At 46.2% G+C, this 17,665-nt stretch overlaps 1 protein-coding gene across 1 annotated transcript in view; it reads left to right on the top strand.

The window, feature by feature from the left end:
• Window positions 1-17,665, top strand: part of bicra (BRD4 interacting chromatin remodeling complex associated protein) — a 48,018-nt gene that overhangs the window by 25,820 nt on the left and 4,533 nt on the right. Inside the window, exons 7-13 of the mRNA XM_084148318.1 lie at window positions 1,572-1,737; window positions 1,997-2,124; window positions 2,329-2,457; window positions 3,074-3,126; window positions 4,371-4,597; window positions 8,175-8,269; window positions 8,729-8,831. Coding sequence (XP_084004444.1) covers window positions 1,572-1,737; window positions 1,997-2,124; window positions 2,329-2,457; window positions 3,074-3,126; window positions 4,371-4,597; window positions 8,175-8,269; window positions 8,729-8,831 — 901 coding nt within the window. The remainder of the gene's footprint in view (window positions 1-1,571; window positions 1,738-1,996; window positions 2,125-2,328; window positions 2,458-3,073; window positions 3,127-4,370; window positions 4,598-8,174; window positions 8,270-8,728; window positions 8,832-17,665) is intronic.

Here is a 17,665-nt window from a genome sequence, read left to right as displayed (position 1 = left end):
ATTTGAACAGTGAGAGACAGAATAACAACAAAAAAATCCAGAAAAACGCATGTCAAAAATTTTATAAATTGATTATCATTTTAATGAGGGAAATAAGTATTTGACCCCCTCTCAATCAGAAAGATTTCTGGCTCCCAGGTGTCTTTTATACAGGTAATGAGTTGAGATTAGGGGCACACTCTTAAAGGGAGTGCTCCTAATCTCAGTTTGTTACCTGTATAAAAGACACCTGTCCACAGAAGCAATCAATCAATCAGAATCCAAACTCTCCACCATGGCCAAGACCAAAGAGCTCTCTAAGGATGTCAGGGACAAGATTGTAGACCTACACAAGGCTGGAATGGGCTACAAGACCATTGCCAAGCAGCTTGGTGAGAAGGTGACAACAGTTGCTGCGATTATTCGCAAATGGAAGAAACACAAACGAAATGTCAATCTCCCTCGGCCTGGGGCTCCATGCAAGATCTCACCTCGTGGAGTTGCAATGATCATGCGAACGGTGAGGAATCAGCCCAGAACTACACGGGAGGATCTTGTCAATGATCTCAAGGCAGCTGGGACCATAGTCACCAAGAAAACAATTGGTAACACACTACGCCGTGAAGGACTGAAAATCTGCAGCGCCCGCAAGGTCCCCCTGCTCAAGAAAGCACATATACAGGCCCGTCTGAAGTTTGCCAATGAACATCTGAATGATTCAGAGGAGAACTGGGTGAAAGTGTTGTGGTCAGATAAGACCAAAATGGAGCTCTTTGGCATCAACTCAACTCGCCATGTTTGGAGGAGGAGGAATGCTGCCTATGACCCCAAGAACACCAACCCCATCGTCAAACATAGAGGTGGAAACATTTTGCTTTGGGGGTGTTTTTCTGCTAAGGGGACAGGACAACTTCACCGCATCAAAGGGACGATGGACGGGGCCATGTACCGTCAAATCTTGGGTGAGAACCTCCTTCCCTCAGCCAGGGCATTGAAAATGGGTCGTGGATGGGTATTCCAGCATGACAATGACCCAAAACACATGGCCAAGGCAACAAAGGAGTGGCTCAAGAAGAAGCACATTAAGGTCCTGGAGTGGCCTAGCCAGTCTCCAGACCTTAATCCCATAGAAAATCTGTGGAGGGAGCTGAAGGTTCGAGTTGCCAAACGTCAGCCTCGAAACCTTAATGACTTGGAGAAGATCTGCAAAGAGGAGTGGGACAAAATCCCTCCTGAGATGTGTACAAACCTGGTGGCCAACTACAAGAAACGTCTGACCTCTGTGATTGCCAACAAGGGTTTTGCCACCAAGTACTAAGTCATGTTTTGCAGAGGGGTCAAATACTTATTTCCCTCATTAAAATGCAAATCAATTTATAACATTTTTGACATGCGTTTTTCTGGATTTTGTTGTTGTTATTCTGTCACTCACTATTCAAATAAACCTACCATTTAAAATTATAGACTGATAATTTCTTTGTCAGTGGGTAAACGTACAAAATCAGCAGGGGATCAAATACTTTTTTCCCTCACTGTATATAATAATCAAAGTATTGTAATAATCTCTGTTCTCTCTCTTTATTCACTCTCAGGTCCAACAGAACATTCTACTACAGGCCAAACAGCAGCACAGCCAGCCCCAACCTCAGCCCCAGTTCAGCTCACAGCAACAACAAGATGTGCCTGCTCTTCAGATCCCCCAGCAGCCCCAGTTCAGCTCCCAGCAGGCATCTGTGCTGGTCAAGACTCCTGCCACAGGTCAGAAAGAAACAACATTCATAGGTGCCAAAAACAACAACCCTGATGAAGACCAAAAGCCGAAACGCGTTGGTTCTACTTTAAGCAATAAAAACGCTTTTTTATTTATCTCAGTTGTCCTCCAAGTGTTGCTGAATCTCCTGTCTTCTTCAGTTTGCTCCTCAATTCAAGCACTTTGGTTGGCAGTGATCCCTTCATAAAAACGACAACTACACTGAAATGTCTTCCTGGTCTGATTCCTCTCTCTCTCTCTCTTCAGCATCCAATGACGTGCAGGTGTTCTCAGGAGTTCAGGGTCAAGGTGGAGTTCAGGTGAACCAGGGGGGCGTGGCTCCAGCTAGCTTTAACCAGTTAGGACACCAGCCTGGCCAACAGTCACTACACCAGGTAACACCTACTGACGCTCACTGCTCCTTTCAACCAGTTGATGAAGTAGTGACTCCTTTTTAAGTAAAATGAAAGCTTTATTGTCCATCCAATTGACATGAATAAGAATGTGTTCTTAACTGACATACCCTGGATAAAGGTTAAATAAGATAAATATGTAGAAAACATGATTTGGTATCTCTACCTCTTCCGTCTGCCCCCCAGTCAAAGCCAGAAGGACTGATCGGACAGATGGGGGGGAGGAGCCTGGGGATGATCCAGGTGATGGGGTCAGGTCTGGGTCAGATGATCTCTACACAGCAGACCGCTGGTCTGGCCTCGCTACAAGCACCGGTGAGGAGACCCTCAACCAATCCTACTGGGTCCATTTATTTCTGTATGGCAGTGGTTGTTCATCCTGGTCCCGGGGACCCAAAGGAGCCTACGTTGTTGTTGTCCTTGCACTCCACTCCTGATTAAAATGATCGATGGCTTGGTGATGAGTTGATTAGTGGAATAAGGAGTGTAGTCCAGGAGTGTACAGCCCTTTGGATTCCCAGGACAAGGGTTGAGAAACGCTGTTGTATGTAATGACCTAATCTGTCTAATGAATCTGACCATATATATGTGTTCTTATGGTGTGATGGTGCTATGGTGTGATGGTCATGGATGGTGTGATGGTCATGGATGGTGCTATGGTGTGATGGTCATGGATGGTGCTATGGTGTGATGGTCATGGATGGTGCTATGGTGTGATGGTCATGGATGGTGCTATGGTGTGATGGTCATCTATGGTGTGATGGTCATGGATGGTGTAATGATGCTATGGTGTGATGGTTCTATGGTGTGATGGTCATGGATGGTTCTATGGTGTGATGGTCATGAATGGTGTGATGGTCATGGATTGTTCTATGGTGTGATGGTTCTATGGTGTGATGGTCATGAATGGTTTGTCTTATTCACCTGACAGACTGCTACTATGAAGATGCCTTTCAGTATTGCTGAACCCAGCAAGGAAGCCAGGTATGCTCCTATATCATACTCCTGTTTCATCATCCTGTATCATGCTACTATATCATAATCCTGTATCCATGTCCCACCGGATAGGGTTAGTAGTATGATAGGTCCAGTGTAATGTGTTGTTTTACAGGGTCAGACATAGTAGTATGATAGGTCCAGTGTAATGTGTTGTTTTACAGGGTCAGCCATAGTAGTATGATAGGTCCAGTGTAATGTGTTGTTTTACAGGGTCAGCCATAGTAGTATGATAGGTCCAGTGTAATGTGTTGTTTTACAGGGTCAGCCATAGTAGTATGATAGGTCCAGTGTAATGTGTTGTTTTACAGGGTCAGCCATAGTAGTATGATAGGTCCAGTGTAATGTGTTGTTTTACAGGGTCAGCCATAGTAGTATGATAGGTGCAGTGTAATGTGTTGTTTTACAGGGTCAGCCATAGTAGTATGATAGGTCCAGTGTAATGTGTTGTTTTACAGGGTCAGCCATAGTAGTATGATAGGTGCAGTGTAATGTGTTGTTTTACAGGGTCAGCCATAGTAGTATGATAGGTGCAGTGTAATGTGTTGTTTTACAGGGTCAGCCATAGTAGTATGATAGGTCCAGTGTAATGTGTTGTTTTACAGGGTCAGCCATAGTAGTATGATAGGTGCAGTGTAATGTGTTGTTTTACAGGGTCAGCCATAGTAGTATGATAGGTGCAGTGTAATGTGTTGTTCTACAGGGTCAGCCATAGTAGTATGATAGGTCCAGTGTAATGTGTTGTTCTACAGGGTCAGCCATAGTAGTATGATAGGTCCAGTGTAATGTGTTGTTTTACAGGGTCAGCCATAGTAGTATGATAGGTGCAGTGTAATGTGTTGTTTTACAGGGTCAGTCATAGTAGTATGATAGGTGCAGTGTAATGTGTTGTTTTACAGGGTCAGCCATAGTAGTATGATAGGTGCAGTGTAATGTGTTGTTTTACAGGGTCAGCCATAGTAGTATGATAGGTGCAGTGTTGTTTTACAGGGTCAGACATAGTAGTATGATAGGTGCAGTGTAATGTGTTGTTTTACAGGGTCAGCCATAGTAGTATGATAGGTGCAGTGTAATGTGTTGTTTTACAGGGTCAGCCATAGTAGTACGGCACCCCTGGAGCAAATTAGGGTTAAGTGCCTTGCCCTTATGTGCACGTGCATGCGTGTTGTTATACAACTTTTTAAAAGTATGACAATTCAGTCTTGTGACCTATGTTCTCCGACCCTGTGTAGGATGTTGGAGCAGCTGAGGAAGCAGCAGGGTTCAGTCCTCCACCCAGACTACAGCTCTTCCTTCCAGTGCTTTGAAGACACCCTGACCCGCCTGGTACCTTACCACCTCTACCAGGGCACTGCCACCTCACCACACGACTACCACAGAGGTACATACACCCTGACCCGCCTGGTGCCTTACCATATCTACCAGGGCACTGCCACCTCACCACACGACTACCACAGAGGTACACACACCCTGACCCGCCTGGTACCTTACCATATCTACCAGGGCACTGCCACCTCACCACACGACTACCACAGAGGTACACACACCCTGACCCGCCTGGTGTCTTACCACCTCTACCAGGGCACTGCCACCTCACCACACGACTACCACAGAGGTACACACACCCTGACCCGCCTGGTGCCTTACCATATCTACCAGGGCACTGCCACCTCACCACACGACTACCACAGAGGTATACACACCCTGACCCGCCTGGTGTCTTACCACCTCTACCAGGGCACTGCCACCTCACCACACGACTACCACAGAGGTACACACACCCTGACCCGCCTGGTGCCTTACCACCTCTACCAGGGCACTGCCACCTCACCACACGACTACCACAGAGGTATACACACCCTGACCCGCCTGGTACCTTACTATATCTACCAGGGCACTGCCACCTCACCACACGACTACCACAGAGGTACACACACCCTGACCCGCCTGGTGCCTTACCACCTCTACCAGGGCACTGCCACCTCACCACACGACTACCACAGAGGTACACACACCCTGACCCGCCTGGTACCTTACCACCTCTACCAGGGCACTGCCACCTCACCACACGACTACCACAGAGGTATACACACCCTGACCCGCCTGGTGCCTTACCATATCTACCAGGGCACTTCCACCTCACCACACGACTACCACAGAGGTACATACACCCTGACCCGCCTGGTGCCTTACCATATCTACCAGGGCACTGCCACCTCACCACACGACTACCACAGAGGTACACACACCCTGACCCGCCTGGTGCCTTACCACCTCTACCAGGGCACTGCCACCTCACCACACGACTACCACAGAGGTACACACACCCTGACCCGCCTGGTACCTTACCACCTCTACCAGGGCACTGCCACCTCACCACACGACTACCACAGAGGTACACACACCCTGACCCGCCTGGTACCTTACCATATCTACCAGGGCACTGCCACCTCACCACACGACTACCACAGAGGTACATACACCCTGACCCGCCTGGTGCCTTACCATATCTACCAGGGCACTGCCACCTCACCACACAACTAGCACAGAGGTACACACACCCTGACCCGCCTGGTACCTTACCATATCTACCAGGGCACTGCCACCTCACCACACGACTACCACATAGGTACACACACCCTGACCCGCCTGGTACCTTACCATATCTACCAGGGCACTGCCACCTCACCACACGACTACCACAGAGGTACATACACCCTGACCCGCCTGGTGCCTTACCATATCTACCAGGGCACTGCCACCTCACCACACGACTAGCACAGAGGTACACACACCCTGACCCGCCTGGTACCTTACCATATCTACCAGGGCACTGCCACCTCACCACACGACTACCACAGAGGTACACACACCCTGACCCGCCTGGTACCTTACCATATCTACCAGGGCACTGCCACCTCACCACACGACTACCACAGAGGTACACACACCCTGACCCGCCTGGTACCTTACAAAGCATTTCACGGTGATGTCTACACCTGTTGTATTTTGCGCATGTGGCAAATAAGATTTGATTTACTCAGTACTTTGTTGAAGCACCTTTGGCAGCGATTACAACCTTGAGTCTTCTTGGGTATGACGCTACAAGCTTGGCACAACTGTATTTGGGGAGTTTCTCCCATTCTTCTCTGCAGATCCTCTCAAGCTCTGTCAGGTTGGATGGGGAGCATCGCTGCACAGCTATTTTCAGGTCTCTCCAGAGATGTTCGATCGGGTTCAAGTCCGGGCTCTGGCTGGGCCACTCAAGAACATTCAGAGACTTGTCTCGAAGCCACTCCTGCGTTGTCTTGGCTGTGTGCTTAGGGTCATTGTCCTGTTGGAAGGGGAACCTTCGCCCCAGTCTGAGGTCCTGAGTGCTCTGGAGAAGGTTTTCATCAAGGATCTCTCTGTAGTTTGTGCCGTTCATCTTTGCCTCAATCCTGACTAGTCTCCCAGTCCCTGCCGCTGAAAAACATCCCCACAGCATGATGCTGCCACCACCATGCTTCACCGTAGGGATGGTGCCAGGTTTCTTCCAGACGTGACGCTTGGCTTTCAGGCCGAAGAGTTCAATCTTGGTTTCATCAGACCAGAAAATCTTGTTTCTCATGGTCTGAGAGTCTTTAGGTGCCTTTTGACAAACTCCAAGCGGGCTGTCATGTGCCTTTTACTGAGGAGTGGCTTCTGTCTGGCCACTCTACCATAAAGGCCTGATTGGTGGAGTGCTGCAGAGATGGTTGTCCTTCTGGAAGGTTCTCCCATCTCCACAGAGGAACTCTAGAGCTCTGTCAGAGTGGCCATTGGGTTCTTGGTCACCTCCCTGACCAAGGCCCTTCTCCCCCAATTTCTCAGTTTGGCCGGGCGGCCAGTTCCAAATTTCTTCCATTTAAGAATGATGGAGGCCACTGTGTTCTTGGACATTCAAAGCTGCAAAAATGTTTTGGTACCCTTTCCCAAATCTGTGCCTCGACACAATCCTGTCTCGGAGCTCTACGGGCAATTCCATTTGACCTCATGGCTTGGTTTTTGCTCTGGAGAGACCTGAAAATAGCTGTGCAGCGACGCTCTCCCGTCCAACCTGACAGAGCTTGAGTGGATCTGCAGAGAAGAATGTGAGAAACTCCCCAAATACAGGTGTGCCAAGCTTCATACCCAAGAAGACTCGGCTGTAATCGCTACCAAAGGTGCTTCAACAAAGTACATAGTAAAGGGTCTGAATACTTAAGTACATTTTAATAGTTCTCTTTTAAATTTGTAAACGTTCATAAAAAACATTATGGGGTGTGTAGATAGACGAAGAAAAACAACAACAATTTAATCAATTTTAGAATAATAACGTAACAATACGAGGAAAAAGTCAAGGGGTCTGAATACTTTCCGAATGCACCATATATATACATACACACACACAGTACCAGTCAAAAGTTTGGACACACCTACTCATTCAAGGGTTTTTCTTTATTTTTACTATTTTCTACATTGTACATTGTTTTCATGGAAAACAAGGAAATGTCTAAGTGACCCCAAACCTTTGAACGGTAGTGTATATATTTGTATTTTATTTTTTATAATAAATATTTTTTGCTATTTAGTGTTGCTACGTCGTCTGTTCCTGTGCCAAAACTCCAGTATTTTTCATCATATAGCTGGTTCTCCATCCTTTTTTTAAACAGTGAGGCAGACAACATGTTTTCAGCACTTATTATTTCCATGACTGATCAAAACTCATTTTCTCATGCTCTCTCGTCTCTCTGCAGCAGACATAGTGAGCAATATGTTTGGAACATCAAATCACAATAAAATCACAATACATTGAGAATCGCAATACATATTGAATCGTGAGAATCGCATGACATATCGTATCGTGACCTAAGTATCGTGATAATATCGTATCGCGGGGTCCATGGCAATTCCCAGCCTTAATGTGTATGGTCGGGACTGACCACATGACCTGACCAGAAACTCCTTGCCCTGATTACCATTGGTTCCGTCTGTCTGATCTCCCCTGTTCCATTCTGTCCCTCTCTGCCCCCCAGTGGATGATGAGTTTGAGAGTGTTTCCAGCCAGCTCCTAAAGAGAACACAGGCCATGCTGGATAAATACAGACACCTGCTTTTTGAGGAATCAACGGTAAGTTATAAATATTATATTACGTTAATAGCTATTTTTTTTTATCACATTGATCTCAATCGTTCTTGTCCTTCACTTCTCCCTGTATTTCAGTCTGTCTCCTTATACAGCCCTCCCTCATTAGGATTCCTTCTCAAGATTATTTATTTTACATTTTTAGTCATTTAGCAGACGCCCTTATCCAGAGCGACTTACAGGAGCAATTAGGGTTAAGTGCCTTGCTCAAGGGCACATCAACAGATTTTTCACCTAGTCGGCTCGGGGATTAGAACCAGCGACCTTTCGGTTACTGGCACAACGCTCTTACCCACTAAGCTACCTGCCGCCCATTTATCTGTTCTGTCTGTTCAGTTCATTCTCTCCCTCGCTATGATTGGCTAACTGATGTGCTATGGTGTATTGATTGATTGATTGATTGATTAATTGTCTGGCTGGCTGTTCCTGTTGTGTGTTTCACAGCGCCTTGGCCCGTCAGCTGAGATGGTAATGATGGACAGGATGTTTATTCAGGAAGAGAAGATCTCTCTGGGACAGGACCGCATCCTCGCCAGGGACAGACCTGGTAACACTATACAGTATATAGATATATATGGGTATCGTGTGTACGTGTGTATAGTCTACATACACCACATGACCAAAAGTATGTGGACATCTGTATATGTAGATAGATATGGATGGATGGATATACACTGCATGACCAAAAGTATGTGGACACCTGCTCGCCGAACATCTCATTTCAAAATCATGGGCATTAATATGGAGTTGGTCCCCCATTCGCTGCTATAACAGCCTCCACTCTTCTGGGAAGGCTTTCCACTAGATATTGGAATATTGCTGCAGCCACGAGCATTAGTGAAGTCGGGCTCTGATGTTGGGCGATTAGGCCTGGCTCGCAGTCGGCGTTCCAATTCATCCCAAAGGTGTTCGATGGGGTTAAGGTCAGGGCTCTGTGCAGGCCAGTCAAGTTCTTCCACACTGATCTCAACCAACCATTTCTGTATGGACCTCGCTTTGTGCTCGGTGGGATTGTCATGCTGAAACAGGAAAGGGCCTTCCCCAAACTGTTGCCACAAAGGTGGAAGCACAGAATCATCTAGAATGTCATTGTATGCTGTAGCGTTAAGATTTCCCTTCACTGGAACTAAGGGGCCTGAATCATGAAAAACAGCCCCAGACCATTATTTATCCTCCACCAAACTTTACAGTTGGCACTATTCATTGGGGCCGGTAGCTTTCTCCTGGTATCCGCCAAACCCAGATTTCCTGGTGAAGCGTGATTCATCACTCCAGAGAACTAGTTTCCACTGCTCCAGAGTCCAATGGTGGCGAGTTTTACACCACTCCAGCCGATGCTTGGAATTGCGCATGGTGATCTTAGGCTTGTGTGAGGCTGCTCGGCCATGGAAACCCATTTCATGAAGCTCCTGACGAACAGTTTGCTTCCAGAGGCAGTTTGGAACTTGGTAGTGAGTGTTGCAACCGAGGATAGACCGTTTTTACGTGCTTCAGCACTCAGCGGTCCCGTTCTGTGAACTTGTGTGGCCTACCACTTCGCAGCTGAGCCGTTGTTGCTCCTAGACGTTTCCACTTCACAATAACAGCACTTATAGTTGACTGGGGCAGCTCTAGCAGGGCAGAAATGTGACCAACTGACTTGTTGGAAAGGTAGCATCCTATGATGGTGCCACGTTGAAAGTCACTGAGCTCTTCAGTGAAATAGCCGATTCCACTAATTTGAAGGGGTGTCTACCTACTTTTGTATATATAGTGTGTGTGTGTATATATGTGTGTGTGTATATATATGTGTATGTGTATCTATATATACACCTACTCATTCAAGGTTTTTTCTTTATTTGTACATTGTAGAATAATAGTGAAGACATCAAACCTATGAAATAACACATATGGAATCATGTAGTAACCAAAAAGTGTTAAACAAATCAAAATATATTTGAGATTCTTCAAATAGCCACCCTTTGCCTTTATGACAGCTTTGCACACTCTTGGCATTCTCACAACCAGCTTCACCTGGAATGCTTTTCCAACAGTCTTGAAGGAGTTCCCACATATGCTGAGCACTTGTTGGCTGCTTTTCCTTCACTCTGCCGTCCGACTCATCCCAAACCATCTCAATTGGGTTGAGTTCGCGGGATTGTGGAGGCCAGGTCATCTGATGCAGCACTCCATCACTCTCCTTCTTGGTAAAATAGCCCTTACATAGCCTGGAGGTGTGTTGGGACATTGTCCTGTTGGAAAAACAAATGGTAGTCTCACTAAGCGCAAACCAGATGGGATGGCGTATCGCTGCAGAATGCTGTGGTAGCCATGCTGGTTAAGTGTGCCTTGAATTCTAATTAAATCACAGACAGTGTCACCAACAAAGCACCCCCACACCTTAACACCACCTCATCCATGCTTTACGGTGGGAAATACACATGCAGAGATCATCCATTCACCCACACCACGTCTCACAAAGACACGGCAGTTGGAACCAAAAATCTCAAATTTGGACTCCAGACCAAAGGACAAATTTCCACCGGTCTAATGTCCATTGCTCGTGTTTCTTGGCCCAAGTAGGTCTCTTCTTCTTATTGGTGTCCTTTAGTAGTGGTTTCTTTGCAGCAATTCGACCATGAAGGCCTGATTCACACAGTCCCCTCTGAACAGTTGATGTTGAGATGTGTCTGTTACTTGAACTCTGAAGCATTTATTTGGGCTGCAATTTTATGTCATCCAACAAATGTTTGCAAACAGCTTTGGCTATATAAAGCAGGCAGACCGGAATCAAGGCATTCCGTTACTGTTCTATTGAACATTAGAATGGGTAAAACGAGTGACCTAAGCGACTTCAAGCGCGATATGATCGCCGGTTCCAGGTGCCGGTTCCAGTATCTCAGAAACGGCCGGCCTCCTGAGCTTTTCACGCACGACAGTGTCTAGGGTTTACCGAGAATGGTGCGACAAACAAAAAAACTCCAGTCTGCGGCCGTCCTGTGGGCGAAAACAGCTCGTTGATGAGAGAGGTCGAAGGAGAATGGCGAGAATTGTGCAAGCTAACAGGCGGGCCACAAACGGGTGCCGTGGAAATTCTACACAGGGACACTCAAAAGTCAATCTTAAATTAATAATTCTTTATTATCAGCATGCTGGAGATGTTCCAACCAACTCAATGCACCAAGTACACGTGTTGATCGGGAGCTCCCCTTATATACTGGTTACAGACATATCACATAGGCATAGTTCATAAGGTTGGTTCCTGCATGTATCTGGCACCGTTTCCTATCTTAACTTATAGAACATATTCTGGGCATTCTGCCAGATGGTCTTTAGGTGGAGGTCATGTCGCCTCCCCCTCCCCCCTCATATCTTTACCAAGCACAGGCAGGAACCAAGGATTATTTACAACACTAAGACAAGATGAACATTTTCAAGGCTGTCTCTTCAAATGATGATAAACATTTCCATCACATTCCATCCTCTTATCATAATAATCATTGCATTTTAACGTAAGCATTTAGATTTTAGCTTCTATATCAAAATACATAATTATAATAAATCATAATAAAGGTTATACTTCTATTAACGGGAGTGAATCTAATTTCATTCATAATCATCATAATAAAGCTAAAATCTACAATGAAAGTAATAAGTAATAAGTAAAAATAGCAACACTTTAAACCACAGACGCTTTCAAACCCTTCATTCTGGGTTGTACGATCCAACTTGTAAAACCGTTGCAGTAGAATGTTTTAACTTAAAACCTTCGCTTCATACAGTTACACAATTTCATTAATGCATTCTGGCAATGAGATTTCAGCTGGAGCTTTTGTCGCGAGTGGCATGTTAAAGACAAATCGGTATCTCAATGCGTTCTTAGTCTAAATTACTATACATTTTGCAGTGTGCAGACCTCCACAATCAACATGATATCCCAGATAAACCATTTTGGATAAGCCTAAATGTAATTACGGGCGTGGTTGACCGCACCCCTCCCTCCCCGGCACTCATTCTACTGGCGTTTCAGTTCGTCCTCCCAATGGCACATGTTCAAAGTGGATGGCCCTTTAATAATGTACCGATTTCTCTCACCTGTCCTTTACAGTCCATTATGTCTTGTCCATTTTCCTACCAGTACACCAGCAGCATGAGAGAAGTTTGGACGGGATCTCTCTCCATGCTCACTCCACGTGGACTCATGTCACACTCCTGAGAGAAAAGGCTAATTTTAATGCACAGAGATAACGTGACGAGATTCTGAGGCCCATTTGTGAGGCCCGTTTCTTTTAAGGTATCTGTGACCAACAGATGCATATCTGTATTCCCAGTCATGTGAAGTCCATAGATTAGGGCCTAATGAATTTATTTCAATGATTGATTTCCTCATATGAACTGTAACTCAGTTAAATATTTGAAATTGTTGCTTGTTTATATGTTTGTTCTGTGTGTATAGCTGGATCTATAGATCTACAGTGCGTTCTGAAAGTATTCAGACCCCTTGATATTTTTCCAAATTTGTTACGTTACAGACTTATTCTAAAATTGATTACATTTTCCCCCCTCATCAATCTACACACACTACCCCATAATGACAAAGCGAAAACAGGTTTTTAGAAATGTTAGCAAATGTATTTAAAATAAAAAACAGAAATATCTTAACATAAGTATTCCGACCCTTTGCTATGAGACTAGAAATTGAGCTCAGGTGCATCCTGTTTCCATTGATCATCCTTGATGTTTTACAACTTGATTGGAGTCCACCTGTGGTAAATTCAATTGATTGGACATGATTTGGAAAGGCACACACCTGTCTATATAAGGTCCCACAGTTGACAGGGCATGTCAGAGCAAAAACCAAGCCATGAGGTCAAAAGAATTGTCCGTAGAGCTCCGAGACAGGATTGTGTCGAGGCACAGCTCTGGGGAAGAGTTCCAAAAAATGTCTGCAGCATTGACGGTCCCCATGAACACAGTGGCCTCAATCGTTCTTGAAGAAGTTTGGAACCACCAACACTCTTCCTAGAACTGGCTGCCTGGCCAAACTGAACAATTGGGGGAGAAGGGCCTTGGTCAGGGAGGTGCCCAAGCACCCGATGGTCACTCTGACAGAGCTCCAGAGATCCTCTGTGGAGATGGGAGAACCTTCCAGAAGGACAGCCATCTCTGCAGCACTCCACCAATCAGGCCTTTATGGTAGGGTGGCCTCAGTAAAAGGCACATGACAGCCCGCTTGGTTTGCCAAAAGGCACTTAAAGGACTCAGACCATGAGAAACAAGATTCTCTGGTCTGATGAAACCAATATTGAACTCTTTGGCATGAATGCCAAGCATCATGTCTGGAGGAAACCTGGCACCATCCCTACGGTGAAGCATGGTGGTGGCAGCATCATGCTGTGGGGATGTTTTTCAGCGGCAGGGACTGGGAGACTAGTCGAGGGAAAGATGAACGGAGCAAAGTACAGAGAGATCCTTGATGAAAACCTGCTCCAGAGCGCTCAGGACCTCAGACTGGGGCGAAGGTTCACCCTCCAACAGGACAACGACCCTAAGCACACAGCCAAGACAACGCAGGAGTGGCTACGGTACAGCGGCCCAGTGGCCCAGCCAGAGCCTGGACTTGAACCCGATCAAACATCTCTGGAGAGACCTGAAAATAGCTGTGCAGCGACACTCCCCATCCAACCTGACAGAGCTTGAAAAGATCTGCATAGAAGAATGAAACTCCCCAAATACAGGTGTGCCAAGCTTGTAGCGTCATACAGTAGAATATTTGAGGCTGTAATTGCTGCCTAAGGTGCTTCAACAAAGTACTGAGTAAAGGGTCTGAATACTTATGTAAATGTGATATTTCAGTTTTTGATTTTTAATACATTTGCAAAAATGTCTAAACCTTTTTTTTTCTTTGTCATTATGGGGTAGATTGGGGGGGACTATTTAATCCATTTTAGAATAAGGCTGTAATGTAACAAAGTGGAAAAAGTCAAGGGGTCAGAATACTTTCCGAATGCACTGTATATCTAAGAAATCTCTGGGACAGGACGGCATCCTCGCCAGGGACAGACCTGCTACAGCCTTTAGATAAATATCAATACATACTTATTACATACTTATTATGGATGTGTTATCCCTGGTCAATATCTTGATGGATGTGTTATCCCTGGTCAATGTTGTGATGGATGTGTTATCCCTGGTCAATGTTGTGATGGATGTGTTATCCCCGGTCAATATTGTGATGGATGTGTTATCCCTGGTCAATGTCGCGGTGGATGTGTTATCCCCGGTCAATGTTGTGATGGATGTGTTATCCCCGGTCAATGTTGTGATGGATGTGTTATCCCTGGTCAATGTCACGGTGGATGTTATCCCTGGTCAATGTTGTGATGGATGTGTTATCCCTGGTCAATGTCACGGTGGATGTGTTATCCCCGGTCAATGTTGTGATGGATGTGTTATCCCCGGTCAATGTTGTGATGGATGTGTTATCCCCGGTCAATGTTGTGATGGATGTGTTATCCCTGGTCAATGTCACGGTGGATGTGTTATCCCTGGTCAATGTCGCGGTGGATGTGTTATCCCTGGTCAATGTTGTGATGGATGTGTTATCCCTGGTCAATGTTGTGATGGATGTGTTATCCCTGGTCAATGTTGTGGTGGATGTGTTATCCCTGGTCAATGTTGTGATGGATGTGTTATCCCTGGTCAATGTTGTGGTGGATGTGTTATCCCTGGTCAATGTTGTGATGGATGTGTTATCCCTGGTCAATGTTGTGATGGATGTGTTATCCCTGGTCAATGTTGTGGTGGATGTGTTATCCCCGGTCAATGTTGTGATGGATGTGTTATCCCTGGTCAATGTTGTGGTGGATGTGTTATCCCCGGTCAATGTTGTGATGGATGTGTTATCCCCGGTCAATGTTGTGATGGATGTGTTATCCCTGGTCAATGTCACGGTGGATGTGTTATCCCTGGTCAATGTTGTGATGGATGTGTTATCCCTGGTCAATGTTGTGATGGATGTGTTATCCCTGGTCAATATTGTGATGGATGTGTTATCCCTGGTCAATGTTGTGGTGGATGTGTTATCCCTGGTCAATGTTGTGGTGGATGTGTTATCCCTGGTCAATGTTGTGATGGATGTGTTATCCCTGGTCAATGTCTTGAGGTGAACAACCTCATGGAGTGAGAGACTTGACAAGAATGACAAGAGGTCAGCAAGGAGAAGCTTTATAACGTTTCTTATGGTCAATCTGTCCTCCTGTGTACAGCAGAGCAGAATATAGCTCATCAGATTAAATCAAATCAATTTTTATTGGCCACATGCGCCTAATACAACAGGTGCAGACATTAGTGAAATGCTTACTTACAGCCCTTAACCAACAGTGCATTTATTTTTAATAAAAAAGTAGAATAAAACAACAAAAAAGTGTTGAGAAAAAAAGAGCAGAAGTAAAATAAAGTGACAGTAGGGAGGCTATATATACAGGGGGGGTACCGGTGCAGAGTCAATGTGCGGGGGCACCGGCTAGTTGAGGTAGTTTAAGTAATATGTACATGTGGGTAGAGTTAAAGTGACTATGCATAAATAATTAACAGAGTAGCAGCAGCGTAAAAAGATGGGGTGGGGGGGCAGTGCAAATAGTCCGGGTAGCCATGATTAGCTGTTCAGGAGTCTTATGGCTTGGGGGTAGAAGCTGTTGAGAAGTCTTTTGGACCTAGACTTGGCACTCCGGTACCGCTTGCCGTGCGGTAGCAGAGAGAACAGTCTATGACTAGGGTGGCTGGAGTCTTTGACAATTTTCAGGGCCTTCCTCTGACACCGCCTGGTATAGAGGTCCTGGATGGCAGGAAGCTTGGCCCCAGTGATGTACTGGGCTGTACACACTACCCTCTGTAGTGCCTTGCGGTCGGAGGCCAAGCAGCTGCCATCTGAGGACCCATGCCAAATCTTTGCAGTCTCCTGAGGGGAAATAGGCTTTGTCGTGCCCTCTTCACGACTGTCTTGGTGTGTTTGGACCATGATAGTTTGTCGGTGATGTGGACACCAAGGAACTTGAAGCTCTCAACCTGTTCCACTACAGCCCCGTCGATGAGAATGGGGGCGTGCTCAGTCCTCTTTTTTTTCCTGTAGTCCACAATCATCTCCTTTGTCTTGGTCACGTTGAGGGAGAGGTTGTTATCCTGGCACCACACGGCCAGGTCTCTGACCTCCTCCCTATAGGCTGTCTTATCGTTGTCGGTGATCAGGCATACCACTGTTGTGTCGTCGGCAAACTTAATGATGGTGTTGGAGTCGTGCCTGGCCATGCAGTCATGGATGAATCCAGGATCCAGTTGCTTTGAGGGCACTATGGTGTTGAATGCTGAGCTGTAGTCAATGAATAGCATTCTCACGTAGGTGTTCCTCTTGTCCAGGTGGGAAAGGGCAGTGTGGAGTGCAATAGAGATTGCATCATCTGTGGATCTGTTGGGGCGGTATGCAAATTGGAGTGGGTCTAGGGTTTCTGGGATAATGGTGTTGATGTGAGCCATGACCAGCCTTTCAAAGCACTTCATGGCTACAGACGTCAGTGCTACGGGTCGGTAGTCATTTAGGCAGGTGGTCTGCTTGAAACATGGTGGTCTGCTTGAAACATGTTGGTATTACAGACTCAGTCAGGGACATGTTGAAAATGTCAGTGAAGACACTTGCCAGTTGGTCAGCACATGCTCGGAGTACACGTTCTGGTAATCCGTCTGGCCCTGCGGCCTTGTGAATGTTGACCTGCTTAAAAGTCTTACTCACATCGGCTACGGAGAGCGTGATCACATAGTCATCCGGAACAGCTGGTGCTCTCATGCATGCTTCAGTGTTGCTTGCCTCGAAGCGAGCATAGAAGTGGTTTAGCTCGTCTGGAAGTCTTGTGTCACTGGGCAGCTCGCGGCTGTGCTTCCCTTTGTAGTCTGTAATAGTTTTCAAGCCCTGCCACATCCGACGAGCGTCAGAGCCGGTGTAGTACGATTCAATCTTAGTCCTGTATTGACGCTTTGCCTATTTGATGGTTCGTCGGAGGGCATAGCGGGATTTCTTATAAGCGTCCGGGTTAGAGTCCCGCTCCTTGAAAGCGGCAGCTCTACCCTAGCTCAGTGCGGATGTTTCCTGTAATCCATGGCTTCTGGTTGGGGTATGTACGTACGGTCACTGTGGGGACGACGTCATCGATGCACTTATTGATGAAGCCAGTGACTGATGTGGTGTACTCCTCAATGCTATCTGAAGAATCCCGGAACATGTTCCAGTCTGTGCTAGCAAAACAGTCCTGTAGCTTAGCATCTGCGTCATCTGACCACTTCCTTAGTAACCGAGTCACTGGTACTTCCTGCTTTAGTATTTGGAGTAGCTTTGTCTTTGTCTCTGCCTCA

Source organism: Coregonus lavaretus, assembly GCF_964263955.1.
Source record: "Coregonus lavaretus genome assembly, chromosome: 30".
NCBI lineage: Eukaryota > Metazoa > Chordata > Actinopteri > Salmoniformes > Salmonidae > Coregonus > Coregonus lavaretus.
Note: the sequence above shows the minus strand (reverse complement) of the source record. Positions and strands in the feature narration are given on the sequence as shown.